Source organism: Impatiens glandulifera, chromosome 1 (assembly GCF_907164915.1).
Source record: "Impatiens glandulifera chromosome 1, dImpGla2.1, whole genome shotgun sequence".
NCBI lineage: Eukaryota > Viridiplantae > Streptophyta > Magnoliopsida > Ericales > Balsaminaceae > Impatiens > Impatiens glandulifera.
Genome location: NC_061862.1, coordinates 11,655,310 through 11,678,009, shown reverse-complemented (window position 1 = coordinate 11,678,009; position 22,700 = coordinate 11,655,310). Strand labels below are relative to the sequence as shown.

Genomic DNA, 22,700 nt, shown 5'->3' with positions numbered 1-22,700 from the left:
TTAGGAATTTTTCTAATTATTTATAGTGATTATTTATATCCGAATATTGACGACCCACGTCGTTATTGAGTTTTAACTTGTGATTAGTCATTACCTATTTTACAATTTTATAACTAAACTGGGTTGAGCAGGAATAAATAAAATCAATAATTTGTCAAAAAAAAAAACATGTTTAGATCATAATTTTTGTTTCTCCTATCGTGTTTACAACATAATATGTAACTTAGTTTTCTTATTTTCAAAATATTAATTGTAATACATGTAATTTATAATATATCAATTAAGTACTTTTGTTGTTATTTTAGTTACAATTCATGAGAATATCTCATTTTGTTTTGCATTGAATTCAAAGTTATGTTTGATTAAGTGTAAATCATAGCTTATTTATTTATTATATTATATTTATAATCATATTTAATAATTAATATAAATTTAAAATATTTTTTTAAAATATTAATCACTTTAAATTTTTAATAATATTTTATAAATCATCAATAATATATAATTTTTTACTTAATTATATAATTATAAGCTTAATGTCTTTTATTTAAAATAATTTCATTTTTATTAACTTAATTTTATATATTAAAAAAATTACTTAAATTAAAAGTTAATTAATTTTAAAATAAATTGTAGGAATATATTAGTTTTTATTAATATATAATTTTTAATTTTGATTAAACTAAAAATAATTAATTAAATAAATATATAATAAATAAGAAAGAAAGTAATTTCATTTTTATATGTACTTTCTTTTTATTTTTATTGTCTAATTTTTATCTATTATTTAATTTATTTATTATAAAAGTTTACAAAATTTAATTTATTAATTTCTTTTAACAATTATAATATTGTTTTACGTTTATAATATGTTTTTATTATATTATTATAAATAATAAATACAAATAAGGAATATATATACATCATGTGAGCTTATAAACTAAATCAAAACTAAACCATTAACTTTATGAAACACAATTACATGTAATAAAAATTCAAATTAAGGTTTCTCTATTTGTTAAATGAAAAAATTATTAAAACACCAACATATTATTACAGATCTAGATTAAAGTCTTTGAATGAATTATAGAAACTTTATACGTACAAAAGAAGGAACTATAGATCGAAGCCAATTAGAATGGATTTGAAACCATCTTTTTCCCCATATGCTTGCTTCTTCGTTAACAAAACTATTGAAGCCATTGTAAACCTTCTTAGATGGACCAATGGCCAATACTCGAAGCCCGGGTAGATTCTCTAATAGATACTTAAGCAAAACAACTTCGTGTTGTTTACCCACGAAACCATTCAACTCTAACTTGGTTATGCATCGATTAGGGCATTTCTCGAAAACATTATCTCGATCTTTTGCATGATTTATCATAGGGCTGCACAACTGCATATATAACAAAAGAATAATGTCAAGAATATTGTTAATGCAATAACTAAAACTGAATGAATCTTGTCTCTCGTCTTACATTTAACTCCAATGTTTCCAACAATGGGAAACTCCTAAAGATAAACTCGACCCATAACAATTCATCGTCGTTTTTGAACGGGGAACTAGACAAAACCAACCTCCGAACATTTGGGAATTTCATCACGAGATCAGATGGGACAACTGAATCCTGGCAAACAAGAAACAATCACTATATTAGTTAAAAAAGAGAGGAAATTATGGTCAAGAACATAGTTGAAGTTGAAGGAAGATTTAACAAGTCTTACATATAAATCATGATACGGCGACAATATTAGATTCTTGATTACCGAGGTTTCAGACTCCAACAAACTGAATGGATGCATTCCATTTATGTTTTCACCTATGAAAACATTAACAAGATTCGGGGTTCTCTGAAAATAGAAACTTCCCTTGTGACCTGTGAATGAGAGCGTATGAAGATTGCTGGCACAAAGACGAGTCTCCCTAAGATTAGAGCAGCTGTTCAAGGACAAATTCTTCAAACAAGAGCTGTTGGAATTGTCAATTCTCAGATACATTAGTTGAGAACATGTATTCAGAGTCAATTCTTCGAGTATCGGGCAGATTTCTAGAAACTTGGCCAATTGAAGATCGCTGATATTTATACTTTCAAGCTCAAGGGAAAACAGATTGTGGGCACAAATTAGATTAATCTCCCTAAGTTTGAGACAGTTCTTCAACGACAAAACCTTAAGACGTGTGTTGTTGTTCAAATCCCCGAAACTCAAATAAGTGAGTTTATTAGAACAGTTATGCAGAGATAATTCTTGGAGCAACGAGCAACATTCTAGAACCTTTGTCAATTGAATATCGCTTATGTTTACTTTTAGAAGCTTAAGGGAAACCAGTGAATCAAACTTCTTGGAACTTGACCGACCCATGAAATTGCAATAGGAGAGTCGAAGATGCTTCAATGACCCTTTATTTTCTGAAGTTGTTCGTAACAACGAAAAGTTATACCTCGCAAATCGATGATTGAAAGATGAATATCTAGAAGCGTTGAAGGGAAATCTAGAGAAATCAAGATCAATGGTTTCAACATCTTTTCGAACAGCATAACTGATCCACTTATCAATACAATGAGAGAAGGGTTTCCCCAATTCAAACCGAAGACAAAAGGAATTAATCTTGTCTTCTCCTTTAAACCTCTGCTTCATAATTTGATCCACAAAATTGACAAAGATGGTATCTACTCCTACCCAGTTTCTCTTAAGTTGGCTATAATCAAATCCAAGTACATTCAAATGGGTAAAGTGGAGATCGGGATGATTAATCCAAACATATCTCCATCTTTTTGATAAAACGCTTGTCTTTGCTGCATCTTTCAGTTCCAGTTTACAAATGATCGTGTTAAGAACATCATCGGGCAACCTGTTAAGAGGATCGTTCTTTTGGAATCCAAAAGGGTTTTTTGAAATTAGCAAAAATCAATTGAAAATTACAACTAGTTATATATTAAAAAATGTAGTCTAGATAATACCATCAATTCAACTGATTTGAATCCTCGACTCATTGTCTAATCCTGAAATTTATACAAAGAAGATAAACTGCCGATTTAACGATCTTGAATTAGGAATATATAAACCTAAAATTGCAGAAATTATTATATGGAAGATTCAATCGAAGAAGATGAACTAAAAGAGAAACTTAAACTATAGATTAAGATATTATGATATTTATACATAGGGATTAATGGGCCGGACTTGATGTGTGGCCCGTTAGATATTTGAAAAATATTTACTAAATATTATATCCTTCCATATATAGAATATACTTCACAGTTTTTTAGAAAGATTGTTTTTTTTTTGTTGTATATATTTTATAAATTAAATATTGGCTATATTCCTTTGAGGATTTAATATACTATAATTAAAAGAAAAGGGTATTTGAATAAAATCAGAAAAAAACAATACTAGGACCTAAATTGAAAAATGGCACTTATTCTAAAATCAAATAAAATAAAGTTATGGATAAAAATTGAACATAAATTAAGGTTTGGGGGTCGGAGCGAAAGTGCAAACAACTAGTTGAGGACTATTAAATATTCGGTTAGTTTATTATTCATTCCATATTTATATTATACTTTTTTATTTTTATAAATTAACAGAAAAAGGTTAAAAATAAATAGATTAAAAATATTATGAGTAACGTCAGGTTAGCGTATTTCAGTATTTGGGTAAATGAAAATTTAATTTAATATTAAGAATGTGATTAATATTAATATATATATATATATATATATATATATTTGTGATCATCTCTTATACTTCGTTGTTGTTATAAAACTCCCTATAAAATGATAGTGCTTGAATAGACTGAGTTGTAGGTTAAGAATATATTATTTTTCTATATTACATTTGTTTTTTTTTATAGTACGTTTTGCATGGTTTAGGCTACCCAAATGAATTTTAAACACTTTCGAGATATTTTATAGGTATTCAGTGTAAGTTCCGGTCTTCGATTGAATCTTAATAAATCAGACATTTTTTTCTCATATTCTATTTCGAATAGAAAAATGATGATGTTGGCAAATGTGCAGGAGTTCAGAGTTGGTGATCTTCCATCAACATATCTTAGTATGTCATTGGGTGTTAAATTACGATCAAAGATCTATTGGGACCCGATTATCACTAAAATGAAATGTAAACTGTCTAGATGAAAAAATAAAATAATCTTGAAAGGGGTCGATTAATTAATCATCATTAAGAGTATGTTTTCATCTATGCCATATTTGAAGTCTTTATTCATTCTTCCTAAAAATGTGGCGGTAAAAATGGAGAGAATAATGTATAAATTTCTATGGGGATTCTCTAACTCATTGTTTTGTCATTTAGTTAGTTGAGATAAAGTTAAATATTTTAAATATCAAGGAGGTTTGGATATTCGAGATCTTATTACTTTAATAAAGCTCTCTATCATAATGGTGTTGTAGATTTGCAACGGAATCGAATAGTCGTTGGGTACCGATGATCAAATGTAAGTATGATTACGATTAGTCTCGTTGGTTTAAAAAAATGTATAATTATCCAACGACGTGTAGTATTTGGAGGAAAATTTCTTTTATATGGAAAAGTTTTCGTGAGAAATCTAGATTTATTGTGGGGGATGATTATTCGATCAGTTTTTAGGACGACAGTTGGTGTAGTGTCAAAAATCTAGCTATGTCGTGTCCTGGGCTTGATTCCATTATTATATGTAGAAATATCACAGTTAAGGACATGTTTGATCCTCGATCTACTAGTCAAATTTGATATAGAAGAAGATTAAACATTATAGAACATTCGTCTCATAATAGAGTTTTAATTTACTTTTGGTAGGACGCAAACAAGTGTTTTTGTTTGAACAATACGTTATGTGTTGGTAAGACATTGATAGTTTCCATGTGGGCATTGCTACAATTTATTCGATAAGATGAGTTCATATATTTTTTTGTTGGGAGAAACTTTGGGAGTCAAAGATTCTATTCAATGATTTTTGAATGAAGCGTTATTCACGATGGAATTTTTACGAATGATATGTGCATGAAATAATGTTGTGTTATGGTTAGTCATATGTGTCACGAGGAGGTTGAATCTGCAACTCACTTATTTTTGCATTGTCGATGGGTGATTAGTATCTGGAGTCTTTTGTGGAGTATCACTGTGATTCATTGGGTGATTTCCGAGTTTTTGGGTAGTTGTTGAAAAATTTGGATTGATGCGGTTAATATGGTAAGCCTATATAATTGAGTTATCATCCCAATTACTTTTTAGTGGACTATCTGGTTGAAGATAAATCGTTGAACTTTCGTTGATCGTAGTCATCTGATTCGTATCATTCATTATGCTATTATTATTATGCTTTCTAAGATTCATTCCGAAAAGTGGATAGAGTCTGTCGGGATTTAATCGTTCTTCTCGAAAACTTACGAGCTCGATAACCTATTGAGTAACGTTTTCTATTTTGTTTTTTGTTTTTATTTTTTTTATTTTCTTTCCATGTCAAAATTTTGTCGTTGTGCTTATACGATTTCATTATTTTAATATAAATATATTTTTTTAATAATAATAATAATAAATTCTTTTGTTGAAATAATTTAAATTAATACAATAAAATTGTTTAAAAACAACTTTTTTTATCTTCTTTAGGTTCAATTTGATCATTGTTTTGGTTTAATAGTTTCATTTAAGCACCAATAAATTCCTTTTCGGAAGCGATTTATCCTTCCCGAACGCAGCATACTACTGCGCTCTCCAAGTGTGCTTGTTCCCCCTTCTTCCTTACCATGGCATCATATATGTAGTCAATAAATGTATCGCCTTCTCTATAAAATAAAATAAAATATTAAAATTAATTTTGTTGAAATAAATTTTAGTTTAATATAAAAAAAACTTAAAGAAAGTTATTTTGTCTTTTTTATATTAGTTCTTTAGTTTTTTTAGTTAGTCGATTCATTTTTTCCCACATAATTATATACAAAGTTGAACGGATCATCTACTAATTAAATAAAATATTAAGTTTTCATTCTCAGATATATTTATACCAAAATAGTATATAAATATTTAATCATACAATCTAATTATTTATAAAATTATAATACTATGTTTTCAAAATAATGTTATAGTGATGTTTTTTTTGTTAGGTTTGGCTCTAGTATTTCGGTTATATGAGTTCCAGAAAATTGTAATTTAACATATTAGCCGGTTTATATTTTTAACAAATAATGATTTTAGCTGACCGGTGTATTTTCAGTTATGTCAATTTAATTGATTTATTTTATAACTTGTTAGACCATCTCCAACCCATAAACTCATTTTCAAACCCAAAATGCAGTAAACATCACATCAAACACTAATTCATCTTCAACCCAAAAACCCATTTCCAAACTCAAAAGACCTTTCTTACACTAATTTTTTTACTTTATTAATATTATCTATATATTTAACAATTTTACATATTTAACCCTAATCTTTTCTCATTCCTTTAATAAAATTAATTATTCACGATAATTTTTTTAATGTATTTTTTATGTTTATTCGTATTGTTTATAAAATATAACGTAAAAATATATAATAAAATATAAATATAAAATAAATTAAATAAAATTTCAAATATATTACAATTTAATGATTTAATTATAAATTTAAAAAATATTATAATTTTTTATCTTAAAATTAAAAATTAAATGATCAAATAATTTATATAAACAAGTTTAATATTTAAATTAAAATGTTTATATATTTGAAGGACTTAAATAAAATTTTTAAAAAAAATCACCAATAAGACGCCATTAGTCCCTAGTTTGTCATAAGTTATTCAAAACTATTCAACAATAATTAAAAAACAAATCACCAATAAGACTAAAATTCTGACTTACATCCACAAAATCAATTCTAGCAATCCAAAATAAAATAGGTGTTTTTTATTTTTTATTTTTTTGATAAATACTAATAAATGTGGTTATTTAATTTATTGCCATTCTTATAGTTGTTTGTATTGTATCATTAATTTATATTTATTATATTATTGAAAATATGGTATTATTTGCCATCTTAACATCTAAAAACAATACCTTATGATTGTCTTTTTTTTTTTTTATATTGGAAAGGTGACATAATTCTTAATTTCTTATTTTTATTTTATTTTATCCACACTTGCTTCTTTTTTTAAAGAAAGAAGACAAATTACATTTATACCCTCGTTTCATTCATAGTTTTTCTTTTATTTTTTTTTAAACTCATCTCAATTCTATTTTATGAATTTGTTCCAGGTTATAATATATATATTAATTTAAATGTTTATCAGGATCTAAAGATGGAGTTGGGTGAGTTTGAAGAAAAACTTTTATTTTTTTGAAACCCATCTCAATTATATTTTATGAATTTGTTCCAAGTTATAATATATATTAATTTAAATGTTTATCAGATCTAAAGACGGAGTTGAGTAGGTTTGAAAAAAAACTTTTATTTTTTTTGAAACTCATCTCAATTCTATTTTATGAATTTGTTTCGGGTTATGACGAAATTGGGTGAGTTTGAAAAAAAAACAATGGGTTGAACTTTAAAAAAAAATACAAGAAAATTAAGTTTTGCCCATATTTTATTAATTAGAGAAACAAAATAATAAATTAAAATTATTTATTTTTTTTTAAATGAGAGAGTTAAATCAAATTTTTTTATGGGCTTCTTCCCAACCTAACCCTAACATATATATGCCTCTGTCAGGATCAAAAATACATTTCCTACAATTCCATGGTGGATTGTATTAATCTTTGGAAAGTTTAGGTAACTATTTAAAAGTAACAATAAATTATTACAGAAATGAAAGGTTTAAAAGGTTTTATATTCCATTTTTAATGAGAAACTCTTTAAGAGTTAAATCATGATAATAAAAATTGTATTATTTTAGTGGAACAAATAGTTCTATTTTTTATGGGAAAATAAAATATCACAAAAAAGAATGGATCATTCTAACAAAAAAAGGTTTGATTATGGCTCAAATTTTGAGAGAATTGAGGTCTACCACAAATCCTTATTTCTTTGTTAGAGGATCCATCAATCAGATTATTTTCTTCCATTTGGATTATTTTATTTCTTACAAATTCAAAATGATAATTATTTAGAAATTAATATTTATAATTACAATCATTTGTTTTAAATTGACAAAGTCAAATTTGAAAATTATATATTTTTTTGTTTGATATAAAATATGTAATTTAAAAGTTCTCAAATAACAATAATGATTATTAAAAAATAAAGTTTATGGTTCAGATTCTTTCTTAAAACAAAGTAATAGATATTTATTTATTTTTTTGAAATAATTAAAGTATATACAAGAAATTAGAAAAAAAAATATGTCTTGGGCCAATTTTAATTAATAAATAAATATATTGTATGAATTAATTAATTTTTTCTTATTAATTATATTAATATTTTTAATATATATTAGGAAAGTTCTATATAATATAATATTTTATTTTTGTACCCATTTTTTTTGAATGGACCTTTACTTTACTAATAATTTTTGGTTGGGCTATCTTCTGTCTTATTTCATGGGCTTGATGGGCTGAGGGTATGTATACAGTGGGTGATTATGACATATTACATATACATGAGACACGTGGATAATTAACCTTCATATTAGTACACGTTTTAATATTTTAAATATGAATAAATTAAACTTTATTAAGCTCATTTGAAATGGTCGTCATGGTCATGTAGTTAATAATCTCTTAAAATCTACTCTCACAATAATGTATGGATTCAGGATTTCAAATGGGATGGGTTTAAAAAAAAAAATTAGAGTGAGCTTAAAATAATAACGAGAAAATTTTGAAAAAAATACGTATATAAAAGTAAAATTTTATAATTTTTTTAATAATTAGATAAAAAATAATAAATTATATTAATTTTTTTTAGGGGTATGCTTCAGCCCACCCGAATCCTACATAGATTCGTCTCTGCTCACGATTTGCTTATTTGACCTTTAGATAATTTTGTTTTTTTTATTTATATTAAAAAGGAAAAATATCCCGTAGATATTTCTAGCACATTTAAACATTCATATATACTAATAAATAAAAGATATTTAAACATACTTACTATCTTTTAAGCTCTTTCATTAAACAGAATTAAATTTTATTTTTTAATTTATATACTTATTAATTAAATATTAATATATTTTCTTTTTACTCTTACTTTTTTCATAATTTGTTTTTTATATATTCTTACATGAGTATTTATTATTAATTATATATATATATATTTATCATTAATTATTTTAACATTATATTTTTTATTAATATTGATTATTAATTATTTTAAATTTTATTATCATTCAATTTATATTGACTTATTCCTTCAAAAATCTTAAAACACAAAAATAAATTAATTAATAATCAAGAATTAAATTATAATACCAACTAATTCATCAAACAACAAAAAGACTAATAATCAAATATTAGTCAAAACAATATTCCTTACTACTATAAGTCATGAATCAAAAATTAAATAAAAAATTATTAATTTTATATTTGTTCATATTAATTTAAAAAAAAACTTTCACAAAAAAAAAAAATAGTAGAACAAAATTCATAAATAAGTTACTAAAATCTCTTAAAAAATGAGAATTTGAGGATTAAGAGAAATAAAAACAGATTAAAATGAAAAATTAAATGAAAGAAAGAGAACCTAATATACAAATTTAAGAATGAGATAAATTTAAATGGTTTAATTCATGAAAATTAAGGAGAGATAAAACATATTAATATTTAATTAATAAATGTGGGGTGATAGGAGAGGAAATTTGAGGGAGGGAATGATGTGTCACTATAAACATCACTGGTTGAAAAAATATAAAAAGTGAGGAGAGAGAAAAGATAGAGAAATTTTGTTATATTTTTGGCTAATCAAATTGGGCTACATCATTATCTCTCATTCCCTCCCAATAAATTTTTATTAGTACATACGTCTAAGTAAGCTAGTTGTACAATTACATGCTAGTGAGTTTTTTTCCTAGTAAAAATGGAAAGAAAAAAATGTTTAATCACAACAATCAAATGACATTAAAAAAAAGTTTTAAAAAATGGTACTCAAAAAGTTATCGAGCCTCGTAAATTCTCAAGAATAACGATTAACTCCCCTAAAAACTCTATTGATTTTCTTGAATGACGTTATAATTGCGCACTCGACGAAAGAGTTTTACAAGCGGCATAACCCTTCTTCACTCACGCGATATTGCTGGATCGGGCTTGAGCCCATTGTCCAAGATTCCCCATTGTTGCCCCCCGCGGGAGTCCGGGCCATGTCTCAGTCCCAGTGTGGCTAATCATCCGAAAAGATCCCTCGCGGGAGTCCAGGCCATGTCTCAGTCCCAGTGTGGCTGATCATCCGAAAAGATCGACAAAGCATCAATTGCTTGGTCAGCCTACCAGTAACCTCCTTGCAAACCATCCTTCCCTTCACATTTGGCTAGTCTTCGTAAGAACAAAATGATAAATATCAGACGATTATGATTATTGAAAGTTCGACGATTTTTCTCCAATCAAATAATCCACAAAAAAAATTGGGATGGTAACCCAAATATGTAGGCATGTTATATCAATCGAATCAATTCAAACTTTTCAACAACTACCCAAAGACTCGGGCATCACCCAATTAATCTCGATAATACTCCAAAAAAGACTACAAATACAAGTTACTCATTGACAATGCAAAAGTAAGTGAACTACCGATTGAACATATTCATGACACATACGACTAGTCATAATACAACATTTTTCATGCACGTATCATCCTTAAGAATTTCACCGCGAATAATGCTCCATCCAAAAACAAGATATTTGATGGAATCATTGACTCCCAAAATTTTTCTCAACAAAAAAATATATAAAGTCATTTTAACGAACAACTTGTAGCAATAACTCATACTTAAATTATCCATATTACTAATGGAAAATGCATCCTTAGCGACGACAAAAACCGTCGTTAAAAGCATTAATGTCGTCGCTAGTAAATATCAATGACGACGAATAAAAGTGACGTTGAAAACGTCATCGCTGAAAGACAATGACTTTTAGCGACAACTTAGTATCGTCGCTGATAGTTAACAATATCAGCAATGTCGAATTATTTGTCGTCGCTGATAATCCTTGCTCTCGGGTTTTTGGATCACTTGAGTTTTTTTTGTTCAATTAGGTTCTTTTGAGAAATGATCATCTTCAATCACAATTGTACTCAACGTGTTATTCTCTACCGGTCTTGACTTCTTCTTATCTACTTCTTTAATATCCTATAGAGACCTTTTTTTATACACATGCAACTCATCTACATATTTATCTTCCTTAACTTGAACAATATGCAAGCCAGGTTCATTCACTTCGATGACCGATGACCGAGGATTATTCAATCATTTGGTCATCTACATCTTCCTCTCCCTCTTCCTTTTCCTCTTCCTTTTCCTCTTCCTTTTCCTTTTCCTTTTCCTCTTCCTCTTCCTCTTCCTCTTCCTCTTCCTCTTCCTCTTCCTCTTCCTCTTCCTCTTCCTCTTCCTCTTCCTCTTCCTCTTCCTCTTCCTCTTCCTCTTCCTCATATTCAATCCAAGTTCATTCTTTCCGATGATCATCGAGGCTTCTTCAGTCATTTGGTCATCTACAATCATCTCTTGATTCTCATGGAATTTCATACATTATTCACCAGAGAAAATATTAATGTAAATAGACTTCCCATCATTAAATAATTAAAGGTTATTGTTATTGTATGTCTAATTTAATATTAGATTTGGAATTCAATTAAGCAAAGAAACATATACTCGTTACATAGCTTGTATTCCACCCAAAATGGATGAAGAGTCTCGACATTCATTCCCTTCTCTAATTGTGTCATCTAAAGCTTATTTTTAACAGAATTTCAATCTATAACATGGTGTTAAACATCACTTTTGGTGAAAACAAAACGATTAACAAGAAAAATAATCGATATGTTTTCACCAAAACTGATGTTTCTCTATGTGATAGGGAGAGGATCGACGACAGAGGGAAAGTAAAAGAGAGAAGAAAAAAGAAAAAACGTGTTATTTAACATATTATTAGCGACGATATTGTCGTGTGCCGTCGCTGATATAACAATAGAAACAAACTCAGGATCATCGTAGTTAATGTAATTTTATTTTATTAATATAATTAATTATAAATTTTATTTTTCTAAATTATATTTTATAAGTTGCTTTTATAATCAACTAAATTTTATTATATGGGCTGTTATAGTTTCAAAAGCCCATTAATTAGAGATGGGCTTGGCCGTCATTTGGGCAGATCCCATTAAGCGAACGTGGCACAGTTTTATTAGTTGGGGAAGTGGAAATGTTACAAACCAAGTTAGCGTAATGGGATGAAGTAAATAAATGGACAAGATATTGGAGATAATTACAATAATATCCAACCCTAGGTAGCCTCACATGCATGGCACGTGACACATATAAACGAATATTGAGCGCCGCAAAGGTTGTAAAACACAAGAAATGCGAGTGGGCTAATTACAACCGTCGGATTGAAAGACACGAAAGCGATCCGAGTCGTGTTGAAAATGAACGGTTGAGATGAAGTTATTGCAGAGTGCTACTGCTTGAACGCTGAAGCATCTCTATTCTCTTCTCTCTCTATTCTCCCCTGTTTTTTTGGCAGAATTTTTCTGAATTAATTTTCAATTTTTCTCTTCTTTCTGAAGAAGAAGAAGAAGATGATGATGACTGTAATGGAGGAGGAAGATAATGAAATTTGTTTTGAGAAGAGTGAGATTGATGACTATGAATTCGTCAACGGCGATGATAGTGATTGTTTAGAAGAGGTAGACGGCGCTGAGGAGGATGAAGAGGAAGATGATGGGGAGGATGATGAAGATGATGATGAGGAAGAGGAGGATGATGATGAAGGAGATGATGAAGACGACCATGAGGCTCCTCCAACAACCGCAGCACCTCCTGTTCAGACTATAGAGATTGATGATGATGAAGAGGATGAAGATGAGGATGATGAAGGCGCTGGAGATGATGATGATGATGACGACGACGACGATGATGACGATGAGGAAGACGACGACGACGCAGAGGTGAGTTATTTTGTATTAGATCTGTCAAAATTTGTTTAAAGAAACAACCCTTTTCTTTATAGATTGAGATTGTTTATTTATGAACTTTGTTGGGTTTTTTTAAAGAAGTTATTTTTCGTAAAAGAAACAGTAGGAATCTATCTATTGTACGGTCTTGTTTCCTTTTCTCCTTCACCGTGACCTGGGTTTTGTCCATTTCGCCGGATCTAAGTCATCTATGGAGTTTCCAGTTGTCAGATCTACGACATTTCATGTTTATTAGGTTAGTTTTTGTAGATCTAAGCCTATAACTTACTACTAGGTCTGTTTGTTTTCACTTTTTCAATACAGCAGGTTACCAAAACCAATCATGGCTACACTTTATTTATTGGGTTTATTAGAATCCGGGTCGGAGCTTAGTGGGTTTATAACCAAACACTCCCCAAGGGTTTCAAAAGAGCTATCTTTTTGTTTTGTGGTGTTTGTCCTTTTACCTTTTTTTGATGGTTGTTTTTGCTATTGGATTCTTTAGGAGGAGGAGGAATTGGGGACTGAGTATCTTGTTAGACCGATTGGTCGGGCTGAAGATGAGGAAGATGCAAGTGATTTTGAACCTGTAGAGAATGGTGAGGAAGATGATTTTGAGGATGAGGAAGAAGATGATGAGGAAGCTAAACCTAGTGGTGTTGGTGGGAAGGTTGAAAAGTCGACAAAAAGAAAGAGGTCTGGAAATGAAGAAGATGAGGATGATGAAGAAGAGGATGAGGATGATGACGACGATGATGATGATGATGGTGGAGATGATGATGATGATCAGAGACCATCGAAACGATGAAGATGATGATGATGTTGATGATGATGATTTGAGTTTAAAGTTGAAACACCCATGAAAAGGCTTTAGGTTAAGTCAGTCACTACTGTTTGGTTATGTTATAGTGTTTTTACTAGGTTGGATCTTCAAAACTTGCCTCAGGTTTAGGCTTTTGTTGTGTAAGGGATTGATGATTATGTCTTTGTTTTTCTTGATTATTATTATTATTATTATTATTATTAGGGTTTTATTCTGAAACAGTTCAGAACATATCTTGGTTTGTTTAATTGTCTTTTTTTACCTATCATTTCTTCAATCAATCTTTTTTATACTTTTTACATAAAATAGTTAAGAAAAACAGTTGGTGGTCAATCAATTATATTACTATTTGTGTTATCCAAGTTTGAACAAAATGAAAATATAATTTATTTATTTTTAACTATATGTATATATTAATCAAACAAGTCTAATTTGTGACATAGTGGATAAAATTAAATAATTATTAATCAATTTTTTCTTCACCACTTTTCCTAGGAATAAGAACTACCCATCAAAAAGGACAAACTGGAGGAAATAATGCCAGAGGGAGAGAACTTGGATTTTTGAAGTACAATGCATTATTTTATGATATTAAATCATGTAATTATTTGCATAGAAAATAATAATAGCATTCTTTTTTTTTTCAAATTTCATGAATGACTAGAGTAATTAAAATCTTATCCTTTTATCCCATAAATAAAAGTCCAACAAAATATCATTTAAAAACTAAACTTTTGTTAGTTAATACAGATAAAGATTACAAAAAATAGATGTGATTTCTCCTTAAATTCAAAAACACTAAATATATATATAAGGAGGAAAATCTTTTATCTAATGAAACCTTAATTTATAGTCTAAGATCTTTGTGATCTTAGCAAAATACTACAATTTCCAGCCAAAGAAAAATACAACACAATAGAGGAAGATAAAACAAACCTAAAAATGAACAGATCTCTATCATCTCTGTCTGGTCTGGCTAACATTAGGTTGCTTTTTTGTGTTCTTATTTACCATGTAATCATCTACTTCTTGTTCTTCCTCCACATAGATAATGTTACTTTCATTGTCTATGTCTACTTCGCCTTCTTCTTCTTGATCATCGTCATCTTCTTCTTCTTCTTCTTCTTGGCCATCATCATCTTCGTCTTCATCTACATCATACATGTCAAAATTTTGAGCATGGAACTCAGGAGGTGGGGGGCAGTCTTCAGTTTCAGCCCGATCTTTCTTCATCACAAGGTGGCGAATAACCCTTTCATCCTTATCCAGCAAACTCTTGAATTCGTCAGTCCATTTCGCATCTATTTCAAAGTTCATTAGAATGTAATGAGCTCTCTTTGCTTTCTTTATCTTATAAGCCAGCCTTCTAAGACCCCAATCACTGAACCTCCATAACCTTCCTTGTTTTTCTTTCAAGAAATCTGATCACAAATTTAATCAATTTCTTCAAACTGAACAAGTAGAGAAGCATATTAACATAGCAGATTAATTCACCTCTGACTTTGGAGTTCACATTCTCCACCTCTTCATCGTGATCTTCATGAATCAAGTATACAACTTCATAGTGTCTCACTGCATATCAATAGATTAAACAATTTGAATTCAAATAGTTAGTGTAATTAACAGTTGAGAAGAAGACATTGCTTACTCCTCTTCAGTCCAAGATCACTTTCCAGTTCAAGATTCAGTTGTTCAAAGAGTTCTCCTACAAACCATGATCAATCAATCCACTTTAATAAAAATGGGTAACAAGAGTATTGATTAAAACATATTAAAAAGACAATGGACTGACTTTCATCATCATCTGCAAATTCAGGGAGAATTGTTCCATCTTCCTGAACTTTCTTCTGCAATGTTAAAAAACCCAAACATAACTTCAACTCAAAAAGTAGAATCCAAACATATTTCAAGCAATTGAAGCTTAAACATCAGAGGGTTTATCAAATTCAACCAATAAAGCAAATATGAATAGAGAAAGTAGATATGGTCAGTCTATGGCTCATAATCATTAGGTTTTGATGGAACTGACCTCTTTGAGCAAAACAGCTTCTGGAAAAAAGCCGGAAGCTTCATCTGGTCTGGAGACGAAGCTATGAGAATCGGATTTCTTCTTCCCTTTACCAACCGCCGTCGCAATTGAGGATTTCCTCAGGCTTATAGAGATTTTCCTAGTAGAAAATGAAGAGAACGAGGCCGATTTTGACACAAACAAGCAAGAGGTCTGCTGATTGAAGGAGAAATCTGGAACAGGCACCTCGATAGAGAAGCAAGGAAGACGATGATGCATCGTCTCCATCCTCTGTGTGTGTAAGTGTGTGAGAGAGAAAGAGAAGAGAGAGAAGAGGGATTACAGAGGTTTAACAAAATCCATGACTATCTTCTCTATCCATCACCCTATGCTAATAAATACGATACAGGTCCTCAAACTTCAATTCATACTTCACAAATGTCCATATATATTTCAATTATTATTTGAGCATTGAACTTGAATCAATTTTATAAAATGAAACGACTATCATAATTTTAGGTATTTAAGATTTTTTACTTTCATTTTATCACATTTGTACAAATAAAATAGTTTTTTTTTTTTTGAGTTTTCAATATTTTACACCTTACACATTTTCTAAAACATTCAAACCGTATAAAGCAGTTTTGAATGCGTATATCTTGAAAATATATACAATTTAAAACACAACTATATCCGTATATCTTGAAAATATATACAATTTAAAACACAACTATATCCAAATTGGTATACCATAAAGTCATTACTAAGTTTTTTTAAATAAATACAAAATCTATCTTCTAAAAATTTCAAATTTTTTCTTAAATTATACTTTTGGCAGTCACCTAAACAAATTAGAGGGGGTAAATCTTGAAAACAATATGAAAAAATTATCAATTTTAAAAATACGTTAAAAACGTTTTTTAATATAATTTTATTTAAAAATGTTATAAATTAATTAGAAAAATAAATTAATACGTTAAAATAAGATAACACATTTCTGTGCATTTTTTATAGTTCGATTTTCATTTAATAAAAAATTCGATTTTCATTTAATAAAACGATTTAAATTCGAGCTTCAAATAAACAAATATTTTTCCTAGGTAAGGAATTATGGAATCCATGAACTTATTTCAACTCTTTATAATCATGCAATTAGCTAATACCATATTCTATATTTCACATTTTCACTGTTATGTGATCAACGTATTTTATCCTTAAAAAAATAGAGTATATATATGAATTTTCAAGACCAAAATGAGTTTATAGATACAGATTCAAATACAGAGAAAATTGTGCCACCTTCAAATGAAAATTGTTCAAGAAAATCTATTTTAACCATCACCTAAGTCCAGTAAATCTCGGGGGGCCTCGAGACGGAAGAAGGAGGATTCTGTGATTACAGATTTGGACCTGTATATGGGTCGAACCGAGTTCGGATACACCATATTTCCAAAGGAAGGCAGTGTATACATAAAAAGAAAACATGGTGAATAGGACAACTCAGCAACTCTTCTGCTTGGGAAGAGTTCTTATGACAGTATGGTATACTTAAGAACATGCACAAAATAACTCAGACTCATCTTTGCTTCTTTCCCTTCTTTCTCTTTGCATTGTTGTTGTTGCTACTGCCATTGTTGTTGTTACTACTTCCACCACTCTTAGAGTTTCCGGTTTTGGGAGAGTTATCAGTTGGCATAGTGTCTGAAAAGTCTCGGAATTGGCCAGATTGCATGGCATTCTGTAACCACTCAAAGAACTCTTCCTCAGTCATTCCTTCATCCATGTTAACATTCGATGATGATGGATTTGTCTTTCCTCTTTGTCCTTGTCCGGTTCCCTTCCCATTGCTGTTATGCTTTGCAGAAGAAGCACCCACACTTGTAGTATTCACATGGAAGCTTGGCTTATGTGTATTCACTCCACATGTCATTCCCTAACAAGAAGAAAAAGACCCATTTAAACTCCATTCAACCATAAACCCATTTTGATATGAACCTATTTAACTTTACAGAAACAATAAAGAATCCCTAATCCAGAATCCAAAAGGATCGTTTTGTAATCAATTTATTTTTCACGTTGATCATGATCCAATGAATTTTGATCATGATCATGAAAAAAATTCTCTAAAACTAAATGAAGCAAAAAAACAACACTAATCCAAAAGATAATTTATAAACCAAATGAAGTAACAAAAACTACACTATAATCTCAACCATGATCCCAAAAAAATTCATCACTTTGACTATTTTCAATGAGATTGTGATTTTGACAAACATACTAGTTCCCAAATAAGTTCAATTACCTGGCACATGTACCATTCAGTTGCATCATAAATCTTGTTATCGACGCAAATAAAAGCGCGAGGGAAATCAACCTGCATGTGTTGATGGAATTCAGGTCAGGACCTAAGTGAAAATATTTGAAGAAAAAAATAATATTAACAAGATCCTATGCTGCTAGGGAGACTGTTTACCTTCTGCAGAATTCCAAAAAAGAAAGGCTGAGAAGCCTGCTCAACCCACCCATCTCCATCTTTAGCCAGATGAAACTCTTTGCAATCCTAAAAGGAAGCAGATTTTAAGTCTATTTAGGGTTTATAGGTTATGGGAACGATAGAATTAATAATGAGATGAGAAATAAGGGCAAAGATCAAACATACTTCATTAATTATATATTGATTTATAATTAGAAGAGATTTAGTGAAGACTAAAAAAGATAACCTGACACCATCTTGCTGTGGATTTCACTTTCTTGGTATGGATCCACACGTGAAAATTTCCACATTTCCTACATGCAATATGTCTCGACTCTTCAAGAGGATTCATACTGTCGGCTTCACTCGAAAATCTGGACTGAAAGAATCCTTGCCTTCCATTCTGAACAGTATTTTCTTAATCAGCAAATAAGTTATTGTATAAACGGTGCCAAGACTCTAAACAAGATCAAAATGTAAACCGAGCCCATTTTATGATTCGAACAAATCTACATTTGTTATGTAAAATCATAATGATCTAAATCATTATCCAAAAATAATCTAGATCATGATCCACAAAATAATCTTTATACCAAATGAAGTAAAACAATCACACTATAAGATATATCATGATCTAAAAAATAATTTTATCCAAACGAAGTAAAAGAAACAAACTATAATCTGGATAATGATAAAAAAAATTAAAAAACTGGATCATGATTCAGGAAGAGATTATGACAAATACCAATTTCCAAATAAGCTAAATAATATTTTGTCATAGCATGCAAGTTTTTTGCCAAATGAAAACGAAAAGAATATCAAATGTCTCAACAAAGTTCTTACATTTTTCAGAAGAAACAAAAAAATACATCAGCCTTCCCATTGACAAATAAATTCAGAAAATGAATAAATAAGAGCTTGTTTGATATTGGGTTATTTGTTTTTCTTTAAAAAAAAACTCTCTATCACATCATTCAAATGAGTTCGTCAAATAAAATACCCTTACTATACTCTTTATAAAATTTAAATACAAAAGTACATTTTAGTAACTTTCGATAACCCCACATCGAACAATCTCCAAGAGAAAATGTTTTCATCGCAACATGGAATTTAAAAAAAAAACACATCTTAGCAGAGCATTAAGGATCATATTTCTTTTATTGAAAGGAGGGAAGCCAATTTGAAATTTCAGAGATTGTAAGTAAAATGTGCCTTGAGAGAGAGCAAGGGAGAGGAAATGCTAAACCTTCGAAGAAGTATCTTGAAACTTGCGGAAATAATTCAACAGTTCATCCCTCCTCAGTTCATTGTCATAAGCTTTTCGCTTAATGGAATCAAGTAAAACCTAAAAGAAAGTCCATGATAAAGAAAGTTGCGCAAAAACCAAAAGGTCACAGAATTTAAGAGACTCTTATCAGAAATTGGAACGTAAATGAAACCCAAAATCACACCTCATATGCATTTTGAAGCTTCTTAAAAGCTTCGGCAGCTTTTTCATTGCCCATGTTTTTATCAGGATGAACCAACATAGCCTGAAAAACAAGAAAAAAAGAGGTCAACTAGAAAGAAACATTATTAACAAAATCTGTGGATGAGAAATTAATGAACACTCTCCTTAATATAGCTGGGAACATGATACTCTAACTGAATGATAGTTTAAATAATCATGCTAGTGCTACTAACCTTTTTTCTATATTCTTTTTTTAGTAAAGTAACATCGACATCTTCATGCCGGGACAAGCCTAGTATTGAATAGTGATCTGTACAGTTTAATAATCTAACAACTTCATCTTCAGAAGTGACCTCAGAATCGGCCCCACTGGTGGAAGCCATTCCAGAGCTACGATCTGATGGACTATTTGCTGTCTCAGATGATGAGAACTCTGGTTCACTATTAAAGAAGCTGGGATGCCCTTGTGCACCAGCTGTCGTTTGCTCCGGGTGAGAATTTCTGTGCTCATTTATATTATTTTTCAGAAAGAATACCAATGCATCACTTGAGATGAAAGATAAATTCAGAGCAAGAACCAAATACAGCCACCCTAGACTTGTCCATAAACAGTATACTGAATACAAGGTGGCGATCAACAATGCCACGCGCCCATGACTAAACATAAATGCCACGCCTAAATTTCAAAGTAATTGTCGTAAGTCACAAAAGAAAAGAAAAATATACAAGGCAGGGAATTTCAAGTAATTACCTCCAGCACAGATGACAAGGCCAGTTATCCAAAAGCTTCCATAAAACCACATAAACACAATACCATTGATAACAGTCAACAAAGTTCCAATGGAAAAACCCAAGAAGAAGGTCAAAACCGTTGCAACCTGAGAAGGATTCAGTCAAGAGGAGTAAATCAACAAAGTTAATCAAACCAATCCCATGTTCATATCATTTCGTTATAAGAAACTAAATTTTAGGCCTTAAAGGTATAAATATGGCATTGTTTTTTTAATTATAGAGGGTATTTTGGTTGATAATTTGAATGAAGTGATTGATGAGTAGATTGTTAATTGGATAAAGGCTTATTTGAAATTAATCTCAATTAACCCACATCAAACAAGGCTTTACTAATAGGTGTAACAAAATAATTAGTTTACCATGGCTATTGTGAACTTGGTCAGTCCAATCATTGCAATAATAGTAAAAATGCTGCACCATACAACTGAGAAGAATGAGGCTGTTCCCATATGAATAAAGGACTCGATTCCTCTGAAAGCGCAATCTAACCATACCACTGACAGAAGCAGCATTATGTTTCCAAGACTTACGAGACATCTCAAGATAATTGGATATGCATGTTCAAATTTCTTGCCAATGACACGGCCAAAATCTTGTATTTTAGTTCTTAGAGTTAAAACTGTTGGTTTCTGCTTCTCTAGCCACACATTACTTGCTCGTACAAAGGATAAAATTGAAGCCTTGGAATGTTCAACCGCTGGTCTCAGTGTATGCAGCCTATCCAGTAAGCAGTTGAAACTACTGTTGATGTTCTTGGAGAAGTGATTACTGCCATCTGTTTGAATTTCTTCATCTAAACCAGTTGATTCCTCCACCAACACTTTTTCCACACAATCTACAGAGTTATTGTCACTACCCGTTTCTTGGTGATCTGCATCAAGCACGTCTACATTTACCTTCTCTTTTTTGGATGATTTCCTCAACCTTTTCTTGCTTTTCTTCTCGATTCCAACATTTTTACTGTTATCTACAGTTTCAGACCCAGGCACACGTTGCTTGTTAGAATTAGGGGTGTTTTCTGCAGTAACAACCCTTCCTTGACTTGCTTTTCCTTTTAACAGTTCACGATCGGACTCCACTTTCTTATGGTTTTCCGAACAGTGATCCAAACCATTCTTTTGCTGACTCCCCTTACGAGCCATGGTTGTATTAAAACTACTTACTACAGATTGGATGATGTCAAGCTTACTTCACTGGTAAAATGAGTTTCCATAGGAAGCATTACCTAGAGAATAAATGGTGCACAATTATATCAAACATGAACTATGGGTGATTAAAAGACAACTCAAGCTTCATGTCTCATTGGCAGTTAAATCTAGAGTTCATACTTACATATCACATTGAAGGAGAGCAATCAAAAGCAAAATCAGACAATTATTTCATAAGGCTAAGATCAAAAGCACTTCAGAAATCATGAACCCTTTTCCTGTATTTTCTTGGAATGAATTTACCTATGAACTCACATTGAGTATCGTAATTTTCCTGGCCCTAATACTATTTCCTCGAATTTTACACGAATTAGTTCGAATATTAAGCCCTAGACATGTTACCAAAGGGTAAGATAATAAACTCATTGAGAAATAGACATGCGGAGTCGTTCAGAGAGAAAGAAAGCATGGTGCTTTACCTGATTGCGGCTGCCATGGGAGGAGAAACGGATGACATAGATAGAATCGAGACAACGAAGGATTGATGGAGAACTCCGGCACCAATTGGAAACAAACCCAATTCCTCTATCGCTCTCCTTCACAGAATACGTACACACAAGAGTATATAATAGCGTTCGTACGGCCTAGGAAGAAGAAGAAGACCAGTCGGAAGAAGAAGACCAGTCGGCAAACCAGAGAAGAAACACTCAATTTTTTTTTTGAGTCGTGAATGATTCACTTCTGTATTTGTTTGGATCTTTTGATTAAAAACCACGCTGTTTTTCTTCTTCTTATTTTTTTTTAAGAAAAATAACTTTCCATTTTGGTAATTAGCTACCATAACAAATGATTTTTAAAACGCGATTTTTACGAGAATTATTATATCGAATAAATAGGGTATATTAAGGTCTGAGAATTACGAGAATCTTGGGTATATT

General features: G+C 30.4%; 5 protein-coding genes across 6 annotated transcripts; 1 reads left to right on the top strand and 4 right to left on the bottom strand.

Annotated features, from left to right (window-relative positions):
- Positions 1-987: 987 nt before the first annotated feature.
- On the bottom strand, positions 988-1,641 carry LOC124926177. Its single transcript, XM_047466361.1, has 2 exons — positions 1,479-1,641; positions 988-1,396 (listed from the first exon to the last, which is right to left on the bottom strand). Exons 1-2 carry the CDS (start codon positions 1,599-1,601, stop codon positions 1,085-1,087), a joined length of 435 nt encoding a protein of 144 aa, XP_047322317.1. The 5' UTR covers positions 1,602-1,641; the 3' UTR covers positions 988-1,084.
- A 70-nt stretch (positions 1,642-1,711) lies between these two features.
- On the bottom strand, positions 1,712-3,053 carry LOC124910664 (F-box/LRR-repeat protein At3g03360-like). The gene is made up of 3 exons (XM_047451372.1): positions 2,961-3,053; positions 1,768-2,868; positions 1,712-1,720 (listed from the first exon to the last, which is right to left on the bottom strand). The coding sequence occupies exons 1-3, from the start codon at positions 2,991-2,993 to the stop codon at positions 1,712-1,714; spliced, it is 1,143 nt and encodes a 380-aa protein (XP_047307328.1). The 5' UTR covers positions 2,994-3,053.
- Positions 3,054-12,541: 9,488 nt separating this feature from the next.
- Positions 12,542-14,109, top strand: LOC124926304 (nucleolin-like). 2 transcript variants are annotated; one of them, XM_047466509.1, is made up of 2 exons: positions 12,542-13,062; positions 13,577-14,109. In XM_047466509.1, exons 1-2 carry the CDS (start codon positions 12,694-12,696, stop codon positions 13,874-13,876), a joined length of 669 nt encoding a protein of 222 aa, XP_047322465.1. In that variant the 5' UTR covers positions 12,542-12,693; the 3' UTR covers positions 13,877-14,109. The 2 variants fall into 2 exon arrangements, with proteins under 2 accessions (XP_047322465.1, XP_047322458.1); XM_047466502.1 differs by having other exon boundaries at positions 12,547-13,062; positions 13,574-14,109.
- A 591-nt stretch (positions 14,110-14,700) lies between these two features.
- Positions 14,701-16,261, bottom strand: LOC124920607. Its single transcript, XM_047461128.1, has 5 exons — positions 15,921-16,261; positions 15,684-15,738; positions 15,540-15,596; positions 15,386-15,463; positions 14,701-15,312 (listed from the first exon to the last, which is right to left on the bottom strand). The coding sequence occupies exons 1-5, from the start codon at positions 16,185-16,187 to the stop codon at positions 14,849-14,851; spliced, it is 921 nt and encodes a 306-aa protein (XP_047317084.1). The 5' UTR covers positions 16,188-16,261; the 3' UTR covers positions 14,701-14,848.
- An 883-nt stretch (positions 16,262-17,144) lies between these two features.
- On the bottom strand, positions 17,145-22,486 carry LOC124919474. Its single transcript, XM_047459716.1, has 10 exons — positions 22,242-22,486; positions 20,974-21,839; positions 20,574-20,700; positions 20,056-20,498; positions 19,824-19,904; positions 19,619-19,717; positions 18,620-18,775; positions 18,373-18,459; positions 18,202-18,273; positions 17,145-17,832 (listed from the first exon to the last, which is right to left on the bottom strand). Exons 2-10 carry the CDS (start codon positions 21,754-21,756, stop codon positions 17,476-17,478), a joined length of 2,205 nt encoding a protein of 734 aa, XP_047315672.1. The 5' UTR covers positions 21,757-21,839; positions 22,242-22,486; the 3' UTR covers positions 17,145-17,475.
- Positions 22,487-22,700: the final 214 nt, after the last annotated feature.

Excerpts from the sequence above, each read along its gene's own strand:
- LOC124926177 (XM_047466361.1), bottom strand. The coding sequence starts at position 1,601 with ATGAAATTCCCAAATGTTCGGAGGTTGGTTTTGTCTAGTTCCCCGTTC. Across the intron at positions 1,397-1,478 it reads TGGAAACATTGGAGTTAAAT|TTGTGCAGCCCTATGATAAA; the intron begins GTAAGACGAGAG and ends TTATATATGCAG.
- LOC124910664 (XM_047451372.1), bottom strand. The coding sequence starts at position 2,993 with ATGAGTCGAGGATTCAAATCAGTTGAATTGATG. Across the intron at positions 2,869-2,960 it reads TCAAATCAGTTGAATTGATG|AACGATCCTCTTAACAGGTT; the intron begins GTATTATCTAGA and ends GGATTCCAAAAG.
- LOC124926304 (XM_047466502.1), top strand. The coding sequence starts at position 12,694 with ATGATGATGACTGTAATGGAGGAGGAAGATAATGAAATTTGTTTTGAG. Across the intron at positions 13,063-13,573 it reads AAGACGACGACGACGCAGAG|GAGGAGGAGGAATTGGGGAC; the intron begins GTGAGTTATTTT and ends TGGATTCTTTAG.
- LOC124920607 (XM_047461128.1), bottom strand. The coding sequence starts at position 16,187 with ATGGAGACGATGCATCATCGTCTTCCTTGCTTCTCTATCGAGGTGCCT. Across the intron at positions 15,739-15,920 it reads AAGCTGTTTTGCTCAAAGAG|AAGAAAGTTCAGGAAGATGG; the intron begins GTCAGTTCCATC and ends TTAACATTGCAG. Across the intron at positions 15,313-15,385 it reads TGTGAACTCCAAAGTCAGAG|ATTTCTTGAAAGAAAAACAA; the intron begins GTGAATTAATCT and ends ATTTGTGATCAG.
- LOC124919474 (XM_047459716.1), bottom strand. The coding sequence starts at position 21,756 with ATGGCTCGTAAGGGGAGTCAGCAAAAGAATGGTTTGGATCACTGTTCG. Across the intron at positions 19,905-20,055 it reads AAAAAGAATATAGAAAAAAG|GCTATGTTGGTTCATCCTGA; the intron begins GTTAGTAGCACT and ends CTTGTTTTTCAG. Across the intron at positions 19,718-19,823 it reads AGCTTCAAAATGCATATGAG|GTTTTACTTGATTCCATTAA; the intron begins GTGTGATTTTGG and ends ACTTTCTTTTAG.